Here is a 26,387-nt window from a genome sequence, read left to right on the forward strand (position 1 = left end):
TACAATGTGAATGTTGCTCAAGTGATGAGACACCTGAGTGACTGAGTGAAACCTTGTATCAGTTCTAATTTGAGAGAACCATGTGTAAACCACAAGCCCTGGAAGCATTGGCAAGGTCAGGCTTCTACCTAGGTGCCGACCAGGCTCTGTTGTCTTTACTCTATGTGTACTTCTTTGAAGCTCTTGGAGCCACATTCACTTTGTATATAGAGTTTATGAGTTTCTTTTCACTTAAAAGTAGTTGAGAGCATCACCTAGTATAAGACATTAGAATCCAATTGGAGTTGCTGTGTGTTTTTTTTTCCAAGGGACACTCTTTGTGGCTAAAGCAAACTCCTTTAAGTAATTCAGCAATTTATGTAGTTGTGTTGGTGTTTGTCTTCATGTTACACTGATCCCCAATTATTTCTTGCTATGGTGGATCCCCCCAAGGAATAGAACATGGTCCAGCAAACTTGTGCACATTACATGGCATTTTGCAATTGCTGCTTGACATATCAGGACAATCATTTAGCAAGCTTCTTCATATTACTGAGATTCACACACCAACTGACAGCCAATCATCTCATGTGCAGAGGACTAATTTTTCTTCTCCCAGTTGATTTTCATCTTCATAATTTTCCTTTGGGGCTGCTTATGGTAGCCATTTGTTTTGTTTTGCTTTTTTTCTTGGTGCTTGATTAATAAGCCTTTCAGTAAATGGCTTAATGGTTTTGTTTCCTTGTAGCACTCTAAATTTGTGCTGTTTCAGGAAGCTGAAAGAATAAAAGCTTTTTTTAATGGGCTACTAGAAGGTTTGGAATAAAAAATCATGTTACAGTAATGTGAAGGACTTGTGGGGGCAGGGGGGCGCACCCCAGAGAATAGATGGATCAGAATACAGAGAGAATTCAATTCACAGGTGGGGGTGGGGGGGGCAAGAACAAGTAAATTTAGAATTTAAAAGAAAGCATGTAGGGGACCTGTAAGGAATTGCAAGAGCATCCCATTTCCCCTCCTTCACTTATTTCCTCTTTCCCTTTCCAGAAACCCCATGGCCTCTCTCCTTCTTTCCTGCTCATTCACCCTAGCTGACTTTCCCCCTGTATTTAGTTTTCCCTTTTCCCCTCCCTGGCAGCCTCTGTCCAGGAAAACTATGACTCAGTCACATAACGTCACCCTCCAGGCTAGTTCCAGTGCAGTTCAGTGCATAACCATCAATGACTCTGGGAGGTACTTTTCATCTTTCTCTCATCCTGGTAACCCTCATATCCTCAACTCTCACTGCTTCCATCTCTCCTTCTCATCTACCTGCCCACCCTTTTATTTGCTTCCCTCATATAAATAAATAATAATGCACCGCTCAGAGCCCTTTGTGGGTGAGTGGGTTATCAAATGTAATAAATAATAATAATAATATTCACCTATAAGTATAATTTATTTCCTTTATTTGTACACCCCTTTCTCAACATTGGGGACCCAAAGCAGCTTACATCATTCTATTCCTGTCCATTTTATTTTCACAACAGCCCTGTAAAGTAGGTCAGGCTGAGAATGTATCACTGACCCAAGGTCATCTAATGAGCTTCCAAGACAGTGATGATTGAATGTGGGACCCCCCCCCCCCCGATCCTAGTCTGAAATGCAAACCACTACACCAACTGTATTTTGTGGATTTGCTGCTGTTGAACAGTACACTAGCAAGCAGCTAGTCCTGGGTGAGTAATGCAGGTCATGTGGTATCAAGTCATCTGGTATCAATTTCTCCCAGGCCTGGCCTTGTTGAGTCCCCTCTCAAAGGCCAGAACAGCTCTGGAAATGATCCTGCCCCTTCCCCCTGCTTTGTTAAACAAAAACCAAGGCTTAAAGTGTGGTAGTACTGTGCGGTTGTCTTGCAGTGGCCATTGAAGTCATTAGTTTGTTAAAGCTACAGGCGCTGCTATTATTGGTGTGGGTGTGTGGGCGTATTAACAGCTCTTTGTGGGGCATTTTCCAGGTTTGCCTTTTCATGGCTCCAGCTTCCAAATATAAGTATCCACAAATGTGGCCTTGTTTAGAGTTAGATATGAGTGAGAAAGAAAAGTCAACTTTTTTTGACCATCAAGAAATAAAGTATTAAAAATGAGTATTTATACTCCATGTAATATCTGGATCAACAAGGAACAGGGATCTAGCCTGCAAATAGTATTTATTCTTTTGAAGAAAAGAAATCAGCCTTAGATGTTTCTCTTCAGTTTACTGATTTCTTTTTCCTTCTGCTTGATGTTTTTTCCCCAGGCTTCAATTCTGGATTTGCACTCTGGAGCTCTTTCTTTGGGAAAGCATTTTGTTAACATGTACAGGTAACGTGGTATTGTCTCTTGGTCTCTGGGTCCTTGAGTACTTCTGATTTTGGTGCTTTTAGCTTCTTAACATGTATTGGGTATAAGATCTGCAGGAAATTGGTGTATTTGCAAAAGTCTATCAGTCAAATAAAATTTGATTTCTTTTTAAAATGAATTTTTTATTTTTCTATATATAAAAAGGAGTAATGCAGAAAATAAAAAAGAGGGAGAAAAGGGGATACAGTAAGAAAAATTAGAGGATCTGTGTTGATACCTTATAAAACTGAAAAAAATGAGTTGCATTCAAAATAGAAAAGAGTAGTTCAATACATTAGCTTAGCAACTTCCACATAGTATCATACTCATGTAAAGAATTCATTTAGAATCATCTATATATAATGAAAAGTTATGTGTATTAAAAATTGTATTCGTATACTTCACAATTGCACTAGCAGAATGTAAGGTTATTAGTACACATAAAGAAATGATTAATATGAGATTCCCATTCTACTTTTGGATTATATTCCGATCTTCTATTCTATTCTTCTGCATAGTTGATTTTTGGGATTTTTTAGCGGTTTTTCTTTGTAAGCTATAGTTCCCAATGATTTTTCTCTGGAATCTATTCTGGAATCTTTGAAAGAAGATTAATCTGTGAGACATATTACCAGCTGTTTGACTTGAGCCCTCATTTCTGTAATTCTATTTGCTGCAGATAGGGACAGTTCTGCAGCAGATTGAATTCTCCAATAGTATGCAGTGAATCCTGAACCAATTCTGCAAGTTAGTGCAATATCAAAAAAGTTCTCACCGACTGAAATGAATTTCTGCAGAATCTTGCCAAATTCTTTTTTAAGGTCTCTATTGCTTATTGTTCCGGAAGTGCCTGATATTTTCACTCTTCCTTGAACTTCTGAAACTTTAGCTCTCACCTCAGCATTCTGTATTCTTTTCTCATAATTGTCTGTTTGGTGAATATATTCCAGTTGAATACGTGTTACTTTCACTTTATCTAGTATGTTTCTTTGGATTCCTTCATTAATTACTGATGTTACTTACGATCTAATATTCTGTGATTCCTTCTTTAACTCTGCTCTTAAATTAAGATCTGCTTGTGTGATCTCCTCTATTAAACTCTTAAGATTTTGCCTTATGTTGTTTTCTGATTGACTTATTTTCAAAGAGTATTTGAATCATTTTTGTTAGGCTTGTAGGCATTTTTTTAAATAATTAGGATATTGTCTCAGAAAATTCACAAGATAGCAGCTATGAAAGTCTTCAACAAAGATGTGGTTCTTATCTGCTCGTAATAGGAAGTATAGTATTATGGTATACACTGCCCTGGTTATTCCCACAGTCTGTAGAAAACAGTTTTGGTATGAAGCTGTTTCCAGCCAAGTAACTGGAGACAAGTTTTAACCAAACTTCACTTACTGTTTGTATGACCCATTTTCACTTTTGCAAAAGGGTCCTTTAAGTGTTTATAAACCAGAACTCCCATGCCACTACTCCTTATAACCAAAAACTCAGTTCTAAATTCCTTTAAATACAATGATCTTATATTATCTGAGGCAAAAAAAGTTTGTAATCTGTTTAGTAGCAAAGAGCCCTGTATGCAACTCTAGTCCAGAAGACTAACCAAATCTCAAATTATGTGTTTTAGCAAAAGGGTCTCTCAAATGCTTATAAATCACTCCAAAAGCTTCTCACAACTGAGAGAAAGTCCATATGTCTCATTAAGAGATGATAAATCAGCTTTGTAACTGGCCATCCATCTTGAATGTTTCAAATCTGAGAGTCTTAAAGTCCATTTAATAATATTTCAACAACAGCTTCTCTGTCTTTCTTGTTAGAGATATTTTTTTAAAAAAAGAAGTCCTTTAGAACTCAAAAGTATTTTTTACTTCAGATCTGAAAAGAAAACTTAAACAGAAGAAAACAAAATTAAAGAACTTAACAGAACAAAGGGGAGAGGGTGACAAAGTAGTCCCTTCTGCTGAAACCGCACATTTGCAGTCACTGATCCTAGATTTTATCAGAGCTAGTGGGTCAAAATAAACCCAGACTAGCCCACCTGATGAATTGAAGGTCCTCAAAAAAAATGGGGAGGCCAAAATGGGACCCAGTCTATTTACCCCTTCAGTGAGTGCAGCCAAGAGCTAATGAAAGCTCAGACTGAACGAGAACCATATATTAATGAATGGAGCTCCCAGGAAGACAGTAAAAATCTGGCTGCCTCCCCAGGTGCTAATGTAAGAGCATAGTTTTAGCATAGTTTAAGCCATTTTCTTTAGTAAAGGAAGAGTGTTTTTTTTAATGGTGATTATTTTTGCCCTCTGCGGAATTACTAAATGCTAGTGCCATGTCATCCTTTCTTTATGTCTGAACTAATCTTCATAATTGTCACTTCGGAATTATTAATTTTTAAATAATTTCATATTTTGAGATATAATCTGGGTAAATTTATATTGTTTGCAAAGAGAACTTAAATACTGGAAGATTAGAGATCTAACTTGCACTTTTCAGAGAAGATGGCTTAGAGGTTTTTTTTTCTTTTTGCTTATCTGTCTTCAGATATTTTGGGGATAAAGTCCGTGATATATTTACAAAGGAAGATTTTCATTTGTACAGGTGAGAAAAACTTGTAATTGTGACTTACCTTTTTTCATTCCTCGGCCCTCTAGTATAACTTTAGTCATGTTGGTTAAGGTCCTGTACATTTTATAACTGTATCTGGGAAAGGGCATGTCTAAATGCAGCATGATGTTTTAATTGCTTACAAGATGTTTTGTGTTGGGTCCAGTGGAAGGTGTGCACAATGATCCCTGATCTTCTCGGCTTCCTTCTTCCTATTTCTGACCTTGGGAAAACTGGTTCTTGGGGTTATGGACCTCACCTAGAGTAGTACCCACATGAGTTGGGAAGGTGCAGTAGGCAGGGAGGAAGGGAGTGAAATCATTTTCTTCAGTCAGTGGGACTCCAGTCAGGAAGGCAGGAAGAAATGAGTGTGTCTTTTTCTCTCGCCACTTCAGCCTTCTGACCTGTTTGGTGTTTTCTTTATGAAGTCCTGTGGCTTCAAAGGGTTGCTCTGGGGATAAAATGGAGGAAAAAAGAATGGTGTAAGCTGTTTTGATTCTACATTGTGGTGAAAGATGGGGTATAAATGAAGTAAATATAAATAAAACCAAAGCCTGGGGACAGATAATAGGTAGGTAGGTTGGTTGGTCAGTAGGAAGAAGAGAAAGAAGTAGGAAAATGTGAGAATATGGGAGTTAATAGGAGGAGTGAATATTGGCCATGGCAAGAATTTGGATTGGAGATCTCTAAGGAATATCAGGATCATGATGTGGAGACAGGCATTGGCCAACCACCCCCAAGCACCTCTTGCTTGAAAACCCTGTGAAGTCACCATGTGAGCTATGACTTGACAGCAAATAAATAAAGGAGAAAGGAAAGGATCTTGTTGGTGGATACAGGGGAAAGTGAGATGCTTCCTGCAAGTCCTTGCACGTTCCCCACCATGCAACTGCACCTGATGGCTGCCACTACACAGCTCTGGGCTTAGGTTTACATTTATTCTAAATCTTCCTGGGAAGCTTAGAATTTGCTCCCAGGAGGGAGAGTCAGCATTTCTCTACAGATGTGAAGGTTGGAAAAAAGTTTTGTCCCCCTTTTATCTGAGCATCTTTTCAATATTGGGAAATTATAGGGAGCCCTTGAAAACTCCTTTTTTCCTTTTGCAATGAGTGAAATACTTTTACTTTTACCTCCCGGTTGAATGAAACTCCCTCCTCTTTTGTTGACAGCTCTTGACCTTAAGTTTCTATTGATAAGCACATTTATTCCTTGTTTCCATTAAGCAGCCAAGGTTAGTGCTAAGTAAAAGTCGCTGCTAAGCATCCTCGATAGCCTTCTTGGAAGCAGCACTGACACATTCTGTCTGTTGAGGAGGTATCCTTGAATAAGGACTCTGCTGAAGACCTTGCAGAGTTTTTTGGTTTTCAGTGGGCCATGGATCCACAGAATGTGGCCCTGCATACTCTGCAGGAGCACGACATTCTGTTGTCTTGCTGTTTTCTTTGTCCACAATTTTCTTTTTTTCCCTTTTGCCTGCAAGATTTAAAAAAGTGAAATGACTGAAAGGTCAGGTTCTCTTTCTGCAGCAGCTCAGCTTATCTCCCCAGCGGTTAGTCTGAAACCATTATTTTTGCCACTTATATTCCTTTTCCTTTTTGGAGATACCTGTGGTTAAGATAGACAACAGGAGATATTTTTCTGACTGGTAGGTTTGTCCCTGACTGCTTCCAGATTTGGGTGGCAAATGGCTATCCCTTGTGCTCTGGCTAAAAATGGAAGTTTTTTCCTACCCTATGACGCTTCTGAAAGTATTTATCTGTTTGATGGGTCAAACAGTTGTCCAGCTTGCCCACAGTATCTTGAAGTATATTTCAGCTATTCACAGAACAGTGCTGTTCACAGTTATTCCAATCGGCAGCCATTGTTTTCTGTGGGCTTAGGCTAGAGTATCTCTACACTGGAATGTACTGTCTGTATTTCAGAACCCTAGTTAGCATAAAGTAGTGTCTGCCTCAGTATTGACAAAAAGCAAGACATTTTGGCTGTAGCGTAGGCCAGGATATAAGTTTATTTATTTATTTATTTATGATTGTATTTATAAACCGCCCTCCCCCGGAGGGCTCAGGGCGGTGTTCATGAGGGATTTATCATTGGATGGTCTCAGACAGCCCAGGGGACCAGCAGAAAAGAGCATTCTTGTCTGCTTGAGCAGTTGGATTGATTTCTGTGAAATAGATGGTGTATTTAGAAATCATGCCAATTGAGGAAGAATGACACGCTGAGCTTCTTGGCAAAAAATAGATTGAACTCTTAAACTGATTTGCTTGGGTTAAATAACTGTCCTTCCCAGTGAATGTCATATTTTTCATCTGGCAAGAAAATAGCATTTGGGAAATAGTGGAAACCACCTTACTGTAACAACTCCTCTGCAAATTGAAAACTGTGTCCATGAAAGATGCTTCTATGTATGCTGAGCATGGGCTTTGAGACAGTGAATGAGGGCTGATGGGGGTTGGAGCTTTTCCCATTAATACAAACATGAAAGAAAGATGCAGATGTATTACCTGTGTAGGCTTACAGCTTGCTAAGTCTGAGGCATTTCTGATGTAGCATTATTGTAGGGGGAAGGAGTAACAACAGAGTATTCATAGGATTTTTGCATTTGGGTAATATTGTAGGCTTTGATACCCTGACCGAACAGTCCCATCCTAAACATATATATATATATTCAAAATTCTACTCAGATCTATTAAGTGGGCATGGGATTGTACTGTAAGCAGCTTAACTTTGAGCTAGGACAGTTCCAGTTCAGATTTCATTAGATGATTTTATGCTACATGTACTGTTTTGGTCCTTCCACTGCAATAAATGATTTATTTTCTATCAAATTCCATGCATTACTATTCACAAAATGGAGGAAACATTATTAGGTCTCAGGTCATTGTAGTGTCACAGCCTGTTAAAGGTGCTGTCTTTTCTTTTGCAGTGAATTAAGGCAGCGAATTCAACAAAAAATAGCTCTCACTTTTGGTATCAGCTCCGCTTCCATGTATTTGACCAAGCCAACCTTCTTCTCCAGAATAAACAGCTCAGAAGCCAAGACAACTCATGATGAATACTGGCACCCACATATTGACAAGGTAAGTGGGATGGAACTCTTCCATGTAGAGGAAGAGTTGACTGCTCTCCTTAACCGTGGGTTAGGATTTTGAACGCACACACGACTCAGAGAAAAAAATTGCTTTTAAAACATATTTCTGAAGTTTATTGAATTCAATGCCATTCAACAAACTATAGTAAACTGGCATACCATGCATACAATCAGTTGAATAAGAGCCAATAAAGACAAAACTATTGAACCAACTAAAATCAAAATATAAAACTTATCCATAACAGCTTAGTTGTTATAATAAAAAGCAAGCAAGTTTCATTTTCGAAACAGACTCTAGCTGGAATGAGGTAGCATTGTATAGTATCAGCAGTTACAGGTGGGAAGGAACAAAAAAAATGCCCTTATTTTGGTGAATTGGCACTGTGATTATTGCATTCAAGTAAGTCATTGAGCTAAGTAGGACCTGTTCCCATTTAAGAGTGCCTAGGATTGAATTGTAAGTTACTATTCCATTTTCCAAGTGGAAAAGTTAGGATGTTGATGGCTTAGCAGGAATTTACACCAAAGTATTTCAGGGCCAGATTAAATATAGCAATTATCTTACTTTCATGTGGTTTTGTTAGGTTTTCATAATTCTTTAAGTGGGAATCTGCAGTAAGCTCAATATGTCCCCTGGATTTCAGTTATTGAATTAATAATCTGATTTTTTTCTGTTAGTGGACTGTTACGTTGCAGATTTTTGGCTGACCTTTTAACTGTTTTGGACAGCACCTGGTTATTTCAGGCATTTAACTAGTAACAAACTAGAAACACATAGAATATGCAAAATAAGTTATTTTCAATAACAAACAAGTAAGACCAAAGCATAAACTCAAAGGTAATAAGAGCCTGCTGTCATGCTTATACAAGTGTGACATAAATGCCCTTATAGTAAAAGATGTAAGAAATTCTTGAAGTAATTGTGTGTTTGTTTACAATATTTCTACTATGCTGCTTCAGAGTCCTGCTCATGGTAGTGTAATGACCCAAAGGACCCCCAGAATATTATTTATATATATTTCTGCTTTAAAATAATATTGGCAGAAGCCAGTTGTCATACACTTCTCTATGCAGGTAGCAGCATGTCCAAAGGTCACAGGTCTGCTTAACAAAATCTAATCAAGAGGATGAGTTACTCCTGCATAACCTGGAGGTCTCATTTTGTTTGTGGGCATGAGCTTGATTACCTCACCTTGCAAAGATACTGTTAAAGACAAAGAATATGGAAAGCCAACTTGCTATCAGATACTGTCATTTCCCTATCTCTTCTGGAAACCAAATTAACAACAAAGAGTTATTCCTTTGCATCTCCTCTACCTTTGTTATGACTCCTAAACCACTCACCTTATCCTGATCTAAATGTCTCAGCTAAATCTGAATATCCTGGGCAGTGACTCTCAAGAGTTAATCTGCATGGAAGCCTTTCAGCGTTTCCTCGTTTAGCTTAACAAAGCAATTTTGGCCCCATTGTCCCGGGTTTAGCAGTAGTTGAGCTGACTAATTACCTCAGCACCCCCAAACCCAGCACAGATGTGAAACGTAGTGTGATTGGTTCCTTTCCCACCAAGGAACGACCCACCTTATAAAAGTTTAGTTCACCTGCAACAGTTTGCTCATTGCCACATGTTCTTGCTGGTGTTGAGACATGAATTCATCCTTCATTGGGTTTCTGTGCTGGTATGGAATCCCTGCCTTCTACTTCTACTCTTCTAAGAATCATTAGGTAACGTATTACCCCACAACAACCCCCATTCCCTTCTCTATCATCCAATCTATCTTTCAAACCTGTTTATATCCTAGGATCCTAGGAAACTTGAATGTATGTGCCCTTACTGTGTGTTTGTATTTTTGAACAAATTTATATAAAACATTTAAATTCAATTTGGACTCTTGCTTCTCTGTGGAATATTAATTGCCAGAATTCCTTCCCCATATTATACAGTCTAAAAGATCTCCTCTTGGCCCCTCTCCTGATCTGCCAATGTGAGTGTTCATTCCCCTTTGCTCCTTCTAAAACTATATGTGTGCTGTTACACTTTTAGCAGCTGGTGGAGAATCCCTTTTATAAAACCCTTGAAGCCCCTGTTAAGGCCATAACAGTAGCTTACAATTAAAAATGATGGTATAAAACACAGGCCATTTGACATAATAGACATCCAGTTTGTCAGTAAAAAATGTCAGGTGGTTAAAAAGCTGGCAAGATAGCACCCAATTAAAATTGTGAGTAAAAAGATGTGGAGTTGTGTATATCTGGGGGTGAGGTCGGGAGAGGCTGTGGAGAGCTTTTGTGAGGAATGGGGTCTCTCAACCTGCCTGTGTGCTGACTTGCTTTACACTTGTACACTTCCTTGTGATTGGCTTTTGTTTTCTATTGGTTCTTACCTTGACACTGGTGAGGTCACATCTTAGGCTTCCTCTCCTCTTATGTGACTCTGTCGTGTGTTTCCTGCTCTGTGGGTCTCATGGTGCTGTCCAGGGATTAAAAGTCGTTTCCAGATCGAAAATAATCGAAGGCTTTAAGCCATGATAAGCAGTTCTCGCACCAGAATTCTGCAGATGATTCTTGTTTTTCACTGTCTCTTATACTTTGGCTGATTTAACCACTGAACTTTATTGTGTCATTTTTCTTCTTTTGGAACACCAGACCGAAAGTGTCTCTCTCAACTTTCTTGTTTTTCCCAACTTGTCTGCCTCTTGCTCCAGAAAATAATGTGGTAGTATAATCCAGAAAACAGATGTTTCTGCGTGGAGATTTTTCCAGAATCTTACCATATGTCTCCTCATTTAATTTTAGCTGAGGAACTGTTTTGTTTTGCTTATACATCCCAGATTTATTTGTAGTGGCATAAATTTATTTAATTTTTTAAAAATTGTTTCTTTTTCTCTGTGGTTGTCAAGATTTTAATTTATCATTGCACTGGAAAAATGTGGACTTCTGACAGGTAGGGAAATGTTGAAACACTGTTTGGGTGGCTTTTGTTTTAATAGGCTCCACAGGCAAAAAGCTTTTGGAATCCATTATCTCCAGAAAAATGAAATGAAATGACATGTCAGATGTAGTAGGGTTGCCAGCTTCAAGATGGGACATTCCTGGACACTGTGGATGGAACTTGCAGAAGGTGGGGTTTGGGAAGGGGAGAGGCCTCTATGTGGTATAATACCATACATTCTAACCTCCAAAGCAGCCATTTTACCCAGGGAAGTGGATCTCTGTTATCTGGAGATTAGTTGTAATTTCTGTAATTGTAACTCCATCTGGAGATTGGCAACCCTAGGTGTGGGTCATGTGGCAAAAGTACAACCTAGGAGTTCACATTTTATGGTTTTCAGTGGTTCTTAAAGTTGTCATTTAAAGAATTTGCGTGTTTTATTCTGCTGATCCATAATAGTAATAACTGATTGATTGATAGCATGTTGTTAGTGAACCTCTTATTCAGCCATTTCATGGTAGTAGCTCGGTGTTGAAGTTTTCTTCACCTGCAAAGCCTTCAGCATATTGACTATCATAACTAGCAATGCTGTTTGAAGGTTAGACAGCAAAGTTTGACTTTTTCGTGGATGCCCACTGAGCCAGTAACAACAACAACAACAAAAGATATTGGTCATCATTTCTACAGTTGCCTAACACAGGCTCTTGGGAAAAGGAAGAAGGGGTTATATGCATGAGAGGGTGTATCTTTTCTCGTGGGGTGTGAAATTGTTGAAGGTTCTCTTAGTGTAGTTTTTATTGGAGTTGTGTATGTTTATCTTGTCTGTGTCCTTGGAAAGAGCTGGAACTGGGGGGGAGGGGACGGAGGGAGAATAGTGTTTATTTTCATTTTTGAAAATTCTGTTAGGGATTATTAGTACCACTATGTGTTTTCCGTTTCTCTGTTCAGGTTTAACAATTTCCCTGAAACAATGTCTTTTGAAGCAAAGATCTCTACAGGTGAATACCAAAACAAATATTTAAATGAATGCTTTCATCTGTAAGCATTGGAAATACATTTGGTGTAGAACTCTGAGTTGTGTTCATTTCATTGAGGCTTTGGAAAGATCGTAGCCTCTTATCATGTAAATGATCATATGAAACTGTGACCTATGCAGGAGCAAAAATCAATTTCTAAACTTACAAAGGAAATCTTCAGGTTGTTTGCTTTGTGAAATGTCCAGTGTGTTAGAGCACTTGAGATAATAATGTACTGTGTTAAGCATAGGGTTGGACCCATACTGTATCTTCTGCTCATGCAAAACATATATTGTCATTGAAATAAAATGTTTCCACCGTCTCTGCCATCCTGCTTCTTGCTGAAATGCTGGCGTCGGGGAACAGGGGAACGTCAGGAATAGCATAAGAAGCAAATTTGGTGGTCTGCAGCAGGAAGACAGAATTGGTGGAAACCACTTCTTTCCTCCCATTAGAGAAACAGTGTGGATTTAATCTATTGAGGAAAAAATTACAGTGCTTTCCCTGGAGAACATTGTTGCTGGTGGATTGGAGAGGTGTAGTGGATTGTCTTCTATTGGGTAATACAGATTGTCTTAATTGCTGTTATGAATATAATTTGTTCAGTTAAAGTTGGTAAATGTTCCCTGAGCTGAAAAAAATTCTAAACATAAAATCAATAGTAAAAGAAGCTGCAACAATATAGTGAAAAGATAAGTGTGCAATAAACGGTCTTTTCAGATGAAGGGAATGAAGAAGCTCTAATTATCCAAACTGGTACTTTCACATTAACATGCCCTGAAGCAATGTTCTGTGTCATCCATCTTCTGAGCTTAGTTGGCTCCTCACCAAAAAGATGGTCATGGTTTTATCTGTGGTGTGATCTGATCATGCGAATAAGATTCTTAACACCCTTTATCTTTAATGGATTATCGTCTATGGGAAAAACGTAAAGCCTTGGCATATTGTACTGAGGTAAAAAAAAAAACTAGTTGATAAACTAATCCTATGTTGTAACCAGATTTAAAGAGCTTCTTTTTAATAAAACGTACTGTGATAAATTTCTAAATTAACTTGTTCTTGAGGCAGCACTAAGAAATCCTGATGAAATTAGATGCTGTATTTTGTGTTTTTCTTCCCAGGTGACCTATGGTTCCTTTGACTACACATCACTGCTTTACTTGTCAGACTATACAGAAGACTTTGGTGGAGGACGGTTTGTCTTTATGGATGAAGGTGCAAATAGGACTGTAGAACCTCGGGCAGGTACAGCTGTCTTCACTACACAATTTGCAGTACAATTTTTAGCCATGTATATTAAAATCTATCGCCCTCTCTTTAATCTTATTTTTAATAACCTAACTTTATTTGGGTTCATTATTATGATTTATTGCTTAAAGCAGTCTTCTGTCTGTTAACTGGTGTACTAAAGATAAAATGAAAAGTTGACCCACCCACAGGCTTATATAACATTCTTTTGATCCCAAGTGCTAAAAAGGCCTGCAGTGCCTACCTATGAAGATGTGGGTCTACCAGTGAGCAGAAGCAGAGAAATAGGGAAAGAGCTACTACTTGTATTTGTCACAGACCCACTAGTAGCAAGCTAAGAGCTCAGTTTAGTCCCTTGGGCAGAGAACTGACCCTATATGATGATCAAAAACTCTTGGCATACTTCTGGTCAGCATGCTTGCCAATGATTGCCTGTCATGGTTTTGATCATTATTATTATTGTACTTTGATTCCATTACACAAGATGGTGATTGAATAAGGTGCTCCCATGATTTCTATCCAGTGCTAAATGGAGCAGTACCAGAAATCACAATTCTGTCAATGTAGTGATCAAGATTATTGTTTAGGAAGTGTTATTCAAAGTAATTTGCGACTGATTTTCAGGGGTGCTGTTGCATGGGTGTTCAGGGCTAGCCCAGGGTTTTTTGGCACCTCATGCAAACCATGATTTTGCTGCCCCGCCCCTCAATCAATAGAGAGAAAAGAGAGCACTGGAATCAAAATTTTACTTACTGAGCTTTCAAAATGAACAATGCAGAAATAAAAATGAATACGTTCTTTGGTAGCCTGTTATGTTCTATCATGGCTGTCAGAAAACTGGAGCCAGCAAAGATTCTAGAAATCATTTAACACCAAACTTCCCTTCAGGCTAGCAGATAAGGATCCTATTGGCTTGTTTGTCATCCCTCAAAATTTGGCCTCTAGGTTTGCCTAGTGATTGGGTCAGCCCTGTAGATGTCCTCTCATTTTTATCTGCACACCCTGTGATTCCAACATTTGCTTTCTGGAAAAATAATTAATTAATTTAAAATAATTTAAACTAATTAATTAATTTAAATTAATTAATTAAAATAATTAAATTCTAAGCCGAGCGCTACTTTGTTGCATGGTTTTGTGCAAACAAAATAACTCTTGTATTGTCGAAAGCTTTCATGGCCGGATTCAACTGGTTGTGGTGGGTTTTCCAGACCACGGCCACACAGCCCGGAAAACCCACCACAACCAGTTAAATAACTCTTGTTTGGAAGACTTGAGGTTGTGGGAATGTATTGTTAAACTGCAGCTAGTTAAGAGAAGATGTTGTTCAGTATACCTTTATTTAAAATAAAGTGCTATATCTTGACAAAGTTATATTTCCACTTTCTAGAAAAGTCTCATCTATTTCCTGGCATTTTCCTACTGACAATTAGGCTCTTTAAGCACCATGTGAAACTGCCTGTAAGACTGGTCTCTTTAAGCTTTGTTTCTGTGAATATGTTGTCTGTCTCACAGGGAAGTTGTTATTTTCTTTAAGACATCACAGCATAAGGGGAGGGGGGCGGGAGAATCCTGTTCTTTGTAATAGGTAAAGTAGAAGGATATATTTTAGTGAAACCAATACATGAGTCGCACACGTACCAAAGTTGATTGGTTATAATAAAAAAGATAAATGAATTGCTGTGTTGCTGCCGAAATGGAACTGTCCATTCATATAATGAAAGCAGACAATTTACAGCAAAACCTTGAAGAATTTCTCTCTGTAGAGGCGTATTCCATGGCTTTGATTTTTCCTCCTCTGATTTAAACCACAATATAGCTTTGGAATGAATGCTAATTGGCAGTGTGCACATTGCTTTGTTAAACTAAAATTGCAAAATAATCTTTAAAGTGTTTTCAATTATCTTTGTTAAACATCCTGTTTATTCAGCAAGAAAAAAAATCTCCCTTTCTGAGGAACTGAACTGGAGATGGGGGAAATAAGAAAATCCATGTCCAAGCCATTTAAGTTACTTAGAGGTTCTTTAGTGTGGCTTTAGTTGTTAACCAGTGTAGTTGGATCTTGCCTTGTTCAGTGTGTATCTACTTTTGCCTGTAACATTTGTAAGAAACCCCTTGACTTTCCCCTACGACGCAACCAGGTCCTCATGCTGCACAAACAACTCAGCCAGCTTGAGCGAGTCCCTGGGGAGGCAAGCATCCCCCTAAATTGCCCCAACTAATTCGGCTTCCTTCCTAAAATATAAGAAACGGGGAGATGTAGGGGTGAGCCTGCGAACCCGGCAGAACCATAGAAGGAGCGCCAGGCATGCTGGTGCCGGCTACGGCCTTCCGGGCGCACACGCTCCCCCAACCCCCGCTCCCCCATGAGTCACGGGTCATGAACTGCCTGACTCGCGGTCACCAGGTGTCCCATACAAAAGGACAAAAGGGCTCCTGCCCTCAGGTGAAGATTAGACCCAGACACGGATGCTTCCTCCCGCACGTAGCAGCCCGATGAGATCATGCATCACATGATGATCTCCCGATCTCCCGACCTCCTGTTCTCCTGCCTGCCCGACCCCTTTACACGCCCCCGTTGAAACCCTAATAAAAGGTGTGAGGGGCGAGCGCATGGCAGAGTTGCCAGGATCACGGGATCCCGCACTTCCTGCTTCCTGGCTCTCACCACCAGATGAAATCTCCGCGTGTCGTCTCTTCCCTGGGACCTCGTGGGTACGACTACAAACCAGCATTACTTACTTCATTTAGGCTGTTTCCAGAGATTTCAATAACTGCTTTCCAAGTCAGGCATAATTGTGGCTCATAAACAAGCTTGCCAGATTTGTTTTTTACTTCCTCCTGCTTTGTCATACAAAGCACTATTTGAAAGTGGAAGTACGCAGGAAAAGGAAAGAAGACGGGGGACTGGGAATATATTACCTTTTCTTTTCTGTGTTGGAGAATTGTATGGAGTGGTCTAGTTTTGTTGATCCCTCATACCAACTATGGCTTGGAGGTGGTACTAGGAAAAATTCCTTGCATGGGGGCCAAGCAGGTGATCCAGCAGCAATTCCAGGCAGCAATCCATTTAACATTATATCCAGACTAAAAGTACCCCCCTACACACCTCACTTGCCTCCTCCCCCCCTCCCCCCGACATAGCACTGTTGTCTTAAGGTGAATAATTTGACCGATGCTACCCACACAGAGAATCTGCCCGCCTGAACCGTCTTCCAGTATGGATACCCCCTCCCCCAATACCTCCATTACCAGAGTCGTCTCAGGTGGCTCAAGTGGGAGGTATTTCATTGGGGGTCTCCTGAATTTGATGGTCATTTTCAAGGGACAACCCAGTATCGCAATGCCCATAGTAACCCACTCACTTCCCTAGATCTCACTTTCTTTGGATCTTTTGGGACTGGGTGGTCATTTCTCTCCCTTCGATCCTCTGTGCTCCAGGAGGGAAATCCCAACCCCCTGCCACGCTCCTGAATAGTCCTGATTGATCATCAACGTCACCACAAGTTCTGGTTGGCAGGTTAGATACAGCCAGTAAGCTATTTGAGTGTTCCACTTCTTCGAGATCTCTGGGCTCATCTGAAGTCGTCTGACAATTCCCGAGGGCTTCTCCAACCCTTCTTGCGAACCTACAGGGAGTTCCAGGACTAGTGGGGACTTCCTCCTTCATCAGTGACTGAAAATGAGGTTGCTCTGTTGGATCTGCTATTCATTTAACTTCCCATTGGGTCCTGGTAGTCTTGGGATGCAACGGTGGACCGATGTCATTATTTCCTGGGACTATTCTGGTGGTTTCTGGGGTCTGGATCGAGTCAGCCACAGGCCTAAGGCTTATGCCTGGCCTGCCAGCCAGCTTTGCAGCTTTCTCAGACCTGGTTCTCATTGTCCTTCCTGATAGTACTGGTGAGTGTATATTCAGCCTGGGAGCCAGCTGTCCCCAGGAGAAGCAACTGCAGTCGGATGGACCTCTCTCACTGTCTCACACGTAGACTACACTAGTGACTAGGGGTTGATTTTATGTTGTGTTGCATTGTTTTCTTTCCCTCCTTTTTCCTCTCCTTTTATCTAAAAACTGGTTGAATATGCTGGGTGTGTAAATGTTTAGATGCAAAGACTGAAATGGAGTTTAAGCTTGGACTGAAACAGAACGTAAACTAAAACAAACAAAACCTTCTCAGCCTTAGGATATTATTGATGTTAGAAAGTAATTAATTCTTCCTTATTCAAAAAAAAAAAAGGCCCTAAAATATTAAAAGTACTAAGAATAACCTCCTAGGATGCTAGTAAAAAATTCAGCCTCACTACCAACTTCATCATTATATAATATCTGCATCATGCTATGAATTTTTGATGATGATGTGGAAGTCGTTGTAGCGGCTTCTAAGGCACAGGATAACCTTGATCAACTGATTCTGAAAAGGATATGGGAACAGGATCTATTGAACACTCACAGACCTTTAGTGTGCTGATGTGAATGAAAAGGTACCCCTGCTTGTCATCAAAAAGCTCTGCTGAGTCTGTTTAAAGCAGAGCTTATTGCATAGAATGCAACAAAACTGAGTATTAGTCAAAAGTTATATGTTCATTTTAATGGATACAATAAGATCCTTTTGGAGGAAAATACTTGAGATTTCAAGATAAATGTTATTTATAGAAAGATAGAGCCATGGCAAAGGTACTTTCATGCACAGAGTGGTTCATTTATTCATATGTTGCACTGAAATAATCCAAGGGTCCCCAGTCATTTTTACCATGTTTGCAGCTGTGGAATTCTGACTACAGGGTGGTGGACACAACCACAAAATTGCTATTGCAAGGGAGCTAGCCAACCACAACATCTCAGGGAATGAGTTTATTACTAGAGTTCTTTGAGGGTGTAAACTTTGAGTAAACTAGAGTTCTTTGAGGGTGTAAACTTTGAGGGTGTAAACTTACTAGAGTTCTTTGAGGGTGTAAACAGGCATGTGGACAGGGGTGAACCGGTGGACATTGTCTACTTGGATTTCCAAAAGGCTTTTGACAAAGTTCCTCACCAGAGACTGTTGAGAAAACTCAGCAATGAAGGAATAAGAGGGGAAGTCCTCCTATGGATTAAAAACTGGTTGAGGAACAGGAAACAAAGGGTGGGTATAAATGGGAAGTTCTCACAATGGAGAGATGTCGGGAGTGGTGTCCCCCAAGGATCTGTATTGGGACCAGTGCTCTTTAACCTATTCATAAATGACCTGGAAGTAGGGGTGGGTAGCGTGGTGGCCAAGTTTGCAGATGATACCAAATTATGTAGGGTGGTGAGAACCGCAAAGGATTGCGAAGAGCTCCAAGCGGACCTTGATAAATTAGGTGAGTGGGCTCAGAAATGGCAAATGCAGTTCAATGTAGCAAAATGTAAAGTGATGCACATAGGGGCAAAAAAATCCAAACTTCACATACACGCTACAGGGGTCAGTGCTATCAGTCACAGACCAGGAAAGGGATCTAGGCGTCTTAGTTGATAGTTCCATGGGAATGTCAACTCAATGCATGGCAGCTGTAAAAAAGGCAAACTCTATGCTGGGGATCATTAGGAAAGGAATTGAGAATAAAACTGCAAAGATTGTCATGCCCTTATATAAAGCAGTGGTGCGACTGCACTTGGAGTACTGTGTCCAGTTCTGGTCTCCGCATCTCAAAAAGGATATTGAGGAGATAGAAAAAGTGCAGAGAAGGGCAACGAGGATGATTGAGGAACTGGAGCACCTTCCCTATGAGGAGAGGCTGCAGCGTTTGGGACTCTTTAGTTTGGAGAGGAGGCGGCTGAGGGGGGATATGATTGAAGTCTACAAAATTATGCATGGGGTAGAAAATGTTGACAGAGAGAAATTTTTCTCTCTTTCTCACAATACTAGAACCAGGGGGCATTCATTGAAAATGCTGGGGGGAAGAATTAGGACTAATAAAAGGAAACACTTCTTCACGCAACATGTGATTGGTGTTTGGAATATGCTGCCACAGGAGGTGGTGATGGCCACTAACCTGGATAGCTTTAAAAGGGGCTTGGAGAGATTTATGGAGGAGAAGTCGATTTATGGCTACCAATCTTGATCCTCTTTGATCTGAGATTGCAAATGCCTTAACAGACCAGGTGATCGGGAGCAACAGCCGCAGAAGGCCATTGCGTTCACATCCTACATGTGAGCTCCCAAAGGCACCTGGTGGGCCACTGCGAGTAGCAGAGAGCTGGACTAGATGGACTTTGGTCTGATCCAGCTGGCTTGTTCTTATGTTCTTATGTTCTTATGAGTTTATGCATAACTCTGAAAGGTCTTCAACACTTAAGGCAGAAGCTCTGTTTAATGGGATTTTTAAAATTAACATTTCTTTGTTTAGAATATTTGTATACTGCCTTTCTAGGAACCTGCACAAGGTGGCTAACAAAATAAACACAAAACATTAAAATGAAAAATATAGACCTAGCATAAAAATATAGAACATGAAGCTACTTAAGCTGTGGCATAGTGGCTAAGAGCAGCAGTGGTGTAGTGGCTAAGAGCAGTGGCTAAGAGCAGGTGCACTCTGATCTGGAGGAACCGGGTTTGATTCCCAGCTCTGCCGCTTGAGTTGTGGAGGCTTATCTGGGGAATTCAGATTAGCCTGTACACTCCCACACACGCCAGCTGGGTGACCTTGGGCTAGTCACAGCTTCTCGGAGCTCTCTCAGCCCCACCTACCTCACAGGGTGTTTGTTGTGAGGGGGGAAGGGAAAGGAGATTGTAAGCCCCTTTGAGTCTCCTACAGGAGAGAAAGGGGGGATATAAATCCAAACTCCTCCTCCTCCTCCTCCTCCTCTTCTTCTTCTTCTGTAAGCTATTCAGCATCTTCAATGACAGTTTACTTGCACTAACATTTATTTTAAGATGAGCTTTTGCCAGTCTGATTTCTTCAGGTATCTATGTATCTCACATCTTATGCCTGTAGCGTAGGTTGGCCATGCTAGGAATTAGTGTTGATAAGAAAAGAAGGGTACTGGTTGCTACTCCGTCTTCCCAGAGAGCCCATGAATTCTTCAGTCCAGTTAGACAACACCCTAAGGGCAGTAACAGGTTTGCTGTTGGATCCTTAAGAGTAACTTCTTTCCCTGTTTCAAGTAATGTTGTGTCTCAGGTTGTACATATGTATTTTCAATGTGGAAGATGCCAGGTTCCATCCTTAACATCTACTGAAAAATCTAGTAACTGGACTTGTCAAAAATTAATGTATTTTCAAACATTTCATCTGTCCTAGATGTGAGCAAAATGTTAGAAGCAAAAATGGCCAGACCATGACCACACAACCTAGAAAACCCACAACAGCCAGTTCTTTTATGTCACTCATCTGTCCTCTGCGGTGATTTAGCCTCCCAGAGAAAGTAAAAATGTCTTGTCCATCACTGAAAGATTTCCTACAGTTCTTTTCGATCTATGTCACTGTGTGAGCTCAGACTCAAGATATTCTTCACCTCTACTGTGAGTGGAGGTCATCTGTCTTCCCATTAGAGTATTCAATTCAATACTCCCCCTAGGACAGAAAAGAAGAGTAGTTTGGATTTCTACCCCACCTTTCTTTCCTGTAAGGAGACTCAAAGGGGCTTACAAACTCCTTTTCCTTCCTCTCCCCACAACAGACACCTTGTGAGGAAGGTGGGGCTGAGAGAGTCCTGAAGAACTGTGACTAGGCCAAGGTCATCCAGCAGGAATATAGGAGTAGGGAAACGAATCTGATTCACCAGATAAGACTCCACCACTCAGGTGGAGGAGCTGGGAATCAAACCCAGTTCTCTAGATTAGTCCACCTGCTCTTAACCACTATAACATGCAGACTCTCAAAAAATTATTTGAGTGATTTTTATATGTTAAGGAGGGCTTTTGAAAAGGCCTTTTGCACGGCTGCCTTATTCATAGACCTCTCAACCCTTCTTACAGAGAGCCCTTTGCAGATGGAGGTGGAACCTGCTGGTGGCAGAACTGCAACATTCCCCTTTGCTTGAGATTATGCCTTCATTGTTTTTACAAAAGGCAGGGTGATTGGGCTGTGTGTGTTTAATGTGACCTGTACAAAAGACAGTTACAGGAAAGTGCAGTCCTGGTTTTTCCTCCCCATGGAAGAGTTTTGTTTTTCTGTGCATGTTCTGAAGAAAGTGTCACATGCATTTCTTATTCTCCTCACTGTTGCACCTCCATGTTCTCTGGAGACTGTTCAGATTTTTTCCCCTCACGTTGCTAGCTTTAGCTGTAATCTGCTGAAGAAAATAGTTCAGTTGTACTTCAGTACTTTATTTTTCTGTCTTGGTTTTTCATTTCTTTCCCTCAGGCTGTGTATGGCATTAATAGCCTTTCTTTAAATTGTGCTAAAACTGTTAGGAGAAATTTCCCCATTGCAAATAGGAATGACCTCTGCCTGTTTTGTTTGGGCGAGGCCCATTTCTCCTCTCAAGTGTGAAAAATCTTCCAAGCAGTCCAATAGCAATAGTCTTTTACTCATTACTTCCTGCTCCTGAGAGAAAATCTTAGTGTCATCCATGTAATATGTGCAGGTTAAACTTCCATGTAAATTGCTTCACAGAACCTACAACATGAGTAAAACTTGTTCAGTATTATTTGTTTCCCCAGGAAATTATTGTTCTCTGATCATTCACCAGGGATCTCTGGTGAGGGAGTTGTTGAGAATTTCCAAACATACAATTACCAGGATTCTTCTGGGGGGTAGGGGATGCTATTTCAGTTGCTTTCTATAGTAGATGTTCTATGAAGGTACAGTGACAACTGAATTGGATCTAATTATCATGGGAGGAAAAGAAAGTGTTTGTAAATCTGACCAAGAGGCATTTGCTAGCTTCCCTTCTCTCAACCCCTGTTTTCAATGCAGGCTATGATATTCTCTTTAGGAGCAGGATGGTGATACAATGCAGTGTGTGTGTGTTTCCTTTCAAGCTCTCAACAAAGCAAGAACCATGCCTTAATGGCTAAAATCTGTGATCCTTTTACAAGATGATAGTTTTCTTATGCTTTGAAGGAGGCATCTCTTCAAGGAGTCTCTGGGTAATGATACCATATTATTCTCAGTAAATATTTATCAGCCAGTAATGCAAATAAAGTCTCTTGATTTTTTTTCCTTATTATTTCTGCTTCTGTAACCTTTTGCAGCCATAGGAGGCAAAAAGGGGGTGCTTCTTGAGACTGAAAAACCTTTGTGAGTCGTGTGTGAGTTCAGTGTCATCAATTTGTTTCTGACTTAACAGTGGCCTTGAGAATTAATGACCTCCAAAATACCCTCTCGCTGACAGCCTCGCTTGGGTCTTTTGAACTGTGGACCATGACTTCCTTTGATTAAATTAATCTTGTTTTGGATCTTTTCCTGCTGCCTTCAACCTTTCCCAGAATTATTGTCGCTTCCAGTGAGTCTTGTCTTCTCAAATACAATAGCCTCATGTAAATCTTGCATGCTTATAATGGCCTGTTTGTTAATAACTAATTACTAGGTGCATTTCTTTAGCTGTTTATGAAGTCTGCGTAACTTTGGAATTGCGAAATAATAGGTTTATTAGTGGGAGAATGGATGTTTTGCTGCTTAGTCATGAGGTCGTTCAGTGGCAGAGTATCTCCCTAGCATAGATAAGGTTCCAGGTTCAATTCGTGGCATCTTCAGTTATGAAAGGATTAGGTGATGTAGATGACCTTATAGACCCAGGAGAGCTGCTGCCATTCAGAGTAGGCAATACTGAGCTAGATGGATCAATCTTTGAATTGATATAAGGCAGCTTGGTACTGCAAGTACATCTAAGTGACCTTTTAAACAGATAAATGAAAACATGGTTGTGAAGCATTTTGTTGAAAAGCAATCGAGTCCTAGAAGCAGAAGTTTCAGTTTCTGCACTTGAAACTATTATAGAGAATCTGTGTTGCTGATGAATACTGATTTTGGCAACAGAAATTAACACTGGCTTGTCACACAATTTGGGATATAAATTAAGTAAATAAATAAATGAGATTCAAGGCAGCATTCAGACATCACAGAGAATTGTATGTACCTTTATAAACTGGTTTGCTCAAACTCCAGTCTGAATTCAGATAGTTTAGCCAACTTGAGTTTGTTGCTTGAAATTAGACATATATTTCAAAATGCAAAGTTCATAGTGTTTTGTCAGTCATCTTAGATAGACTTAAGTTTAATCTAGAGAAAAAGAACAGTATTTTCTTTGCTTAGCCTTGAGATTTACTGTTTAGTAGCTTTAGGTAAGAAATGGAACATTGCTCACAAAATGGTACTGGATATGTTTGGTTAAATGCTTATGCTAGTGTTATGTGCATACAAAATACTAGAACTCTGTGTTCTACCCACGTGGCCCTCTTTATTGACAGTCTTTAGCAAGGAATTGAAACAGCACCCTCTCTCATTCCCCTGAAATAAACGCTGGTTCTCTGTTTCTGTGTATATTATCACCATTTGTATAGCTGATTATGCAAAGTCAGAATGAAAATACCACCTTGAGTTTAAACACATTTGCTTTATTTTGTGATTGCTGGGTTCTTCAAATAGCTCATGGAGCAAAAACGCTTGAATTATGCAGTTAAATGCATGACACTGGCAAGAAAGTGATGTGTACAAAGATCGGACTGTACTGATGGAACAGACCAATTTTGCTAAAGCAGCCTAGAATAGAATCTATTATAGTACATGTATCTCATGGTTTTCTCAGGCTGACATTCATATAGTGCAGTTTAAGAACAGGACACCTAAGAAGAGCCTGCCTATATAAAAGTGCGTGTGCTCTGGTATTCTTTTTGTCTGTCTGTGGAACTGTTTTCATTCAAGGCAGAATTTGGTGTATAAATATAATTATGCTCACAGCATTCAGGGCAGCTTTCTTCTTTATTTATAGCCCAGTTTTTAGTGTTTGTGTATTGAACAAAGCTAGTATAAAGACTCATGTGCAAAGCAAGCTTCTGGTTTCAGGAGACCGACCCTTTATAGCCATGAAAGTTTACTTTTCTGGCATCTGTCTGTGTCAAGCCAGTGGCTGGTTTGTCTTGAGGATGGCGTAATCATTTAAGTAGTAACTTCTCCCTTCTTGTATAGGAAGTTGTGCTCATAGGACTATATGGGACAGTTCTGCCAGACCACTATTGAAGGTGGGCTAAGGCAGTTACTAACAAACTTCAGGCACCCTGCAGTACATCGTTCCTGGGGCTTGGAGGGCTGTTGACAGGGAATGGAATATATTGACAAATGTGCTCCATTCCCTACTTTCTCAGATATGGATCCTTGTCCATGTAGAATACAGACAGTATTCACAAATGCTGTTTCCCCAATTTATAGTGGGATGTCATTTCCTTCCAGTTGTCAAGCAGTTTTCATCTGTGGCGTTCAATAACAGATAAAAATAATCTTGTTTTCTTACAGCTGCGGTTTGGAAAACTTCATTCCTTAAAAGGCACAGAGCTACTTATAGGAATGATACTGTTAGCTAGATACAAGTGCAGTTTAGTAGAGTTGTTACCCTGTGGCAGTTTTTTTGCTATTCTGCTGAAACATATTGTTTTGTCCTCCAAAACCAAAGTATAAGCACACATCAGGCTCTCGTATTGCACCCCTTGCCCTTTAAGTAACACCTTCATTGTCTTCAAGATGCAGGGCACCACTTTCAGATAACATTCAGGTTTCAGATCGGCAGGATCAGTATCAGGAGCTACCATCCAGACAAATGCGATGTGTCCTGATTCTCCTCCTGTATTTTTGTCTTACAGGCCGAGTGTCCTTCTTCACTTCAGGCACAGAAAACCTTCACCGTGTGGAGAAGGTGCACTGGGGCACCCGCTACGCCATCACCATTTCCTTCACCTGCAATCCAGATCATGGTATTGGAGATCCAGTTATAACATAATGGGACTGGTGGCCGAATGGATTGACAAGAGAAACTCCTGTGCAGAAGGAAAAAGAGATTAACTTATTTAAATTCCACTACATTGACTCTTCTAAATGTTTATTTAATGTCAATGTCAGCTGTTTTCACACATCCCTCTTAAGTGTTAAAACAGTGCCTTAATTATTATCTTTCTAATTTAAAGAGAATTCCAGAGACTGCATAGCCCTGTATAGAGTGTCTTCCTGCTAATAGCAGAGACCTAAATTTTGTCTGTTTAAAAATATTTCTTCCCATTGTTGCTCCAGAATATAATTTCATAATTTTTTGTGGACACATGAACACTCAGGAACCTATAATAAAGAATTGGAGCACTGTCTGATGCCTTCCAAGGTCTTTTTCTCCATCCTGTCTTAATGTTCCTTCTTTCCCTATGCCAATTAAATTCTAGTAAACAGTAGGGTAACCAAGCAAAGTCTTGATCATTTGCATAAATCACGTTTTTGTATTTAAACTGCTTCCACAAAGCCTGAGGTCATAGTGTTGTGGGTGTTGTCCATGCATCAGTTTTTAAAATCTTTATTACAATATTTTTCTCCTTGAGAAAAGAAAACATGTGCTTTGACTACTGCAATTGCCTGCAGCTCTTGAATAAAACAACTATATGTGAACTTGATAAATGGTTTCATGTAATTCAACAGGTTGTTCAGAATAAAATTTAACTACTGAATAGTCTGCTTACTGTTAATTTAATATCTTTGGCTTGCCATAGTTACAGGCCGTGTGCTTCTTTTTAAAAAGTTACTTTTTCTATTTCAAACTCGATTTGCCTACCTAGTTTCACATACCTTAGGTTTTAAATATTCCAGTAGTTACAGGTTATACTAAGGTTTGCTTTAGAATGAACTTGGTTGTTGTGTTCATCTCATAAGGCAAGTTTGAAAGGGCTTTAAAATAGTCACATTTTCTTCATGTGAGGAAGAATGTTGAATTTAATAAAAACTTTAAGAGTAAAATTATGATAAGAATCCCACTGAATTTATTACAGAAGCTCAATGTCTTCATTGCAACCTCTAGACAAAGAAATGAGATTCACAGAATTTCTTGAGGTTAAAATTAGATTTTTTTTTAGAATTGTGAAAACTCATCCTGATTAAAGCTATGTGAAAAAAATGACATGCTATGAATCAGGAACCTCACTGTTTCCCAACACCACCCTGTGAGCTATGCTTCATTCAGAAGGCATGAATTTCTTCCTTCACATTTTCCACCAAAGATAGCCTAGTTATT

At 39.8% G+C, this 26,387-nt stretch overlaps 1 protein-coding gene across 2 annotated transcripts in view; it reads left to right on the plus strand.

Moving 5' to 3' along the window:
- OGFOD3 (2-oxoglutarate and iron dependent oxygenase domain containing 3) overlaps positions 1 to 25,827 on the plus strand; it is a 50,285-nt gene extending 24,458 nt beyond the window's left edge. The window contains exons 5-9 of one of the 2 annotated variants that reach the window (XM_048490090.1): positions 2,257 to 2,321; positions 4,878 to 4,934; positions 7,867 to 8,020; positions 13,099 to 13,222; positions 24,982 to 25,827. In XM_048490090.1, the coding sequence (XP_048346047.1) occupies positions 2,257 to 2,321; positions 4,878 to 4,934; positions 7,867 to 8,020; positions 13,099 to 13,222; positions 24,982 to 25,118 (537 nt within the window). In that variant the 3' untranslated portion in view covers positions 25,119 to 25,827. The remainder of the gene's footprint in view (positions 1 to 2,256; positions 2,322 to 4,877; positions 4,935 to 7,866; positions 8,021 to 13,098; positions 13,223 to 24,981) is intronic. The other variant, XM_048490091.1, reaches the window with a different exon arrangement.
- The last annotated feature ends 560 nt before the right edge of the window (positions 25,828 to 26,387 follow it).

The sequence above is a fragment of the Sphaerodactylus townsendi genome, linkage group LG03 (assembly GCF_021028975.2).
Source record: "Sphaerodactylus townsendi isolate TG3544 linkage group LG03, MPM_Stown_v2.3, whole genome shotgun sequence".
Classification (NCBI taxonomy): Eukaryota; Metazoa; Chordata; class Lepidosauria; order Squamata; family Sphaerodactylidae; genus Sphaerodactylus; species Sphaerodactylus townsendi.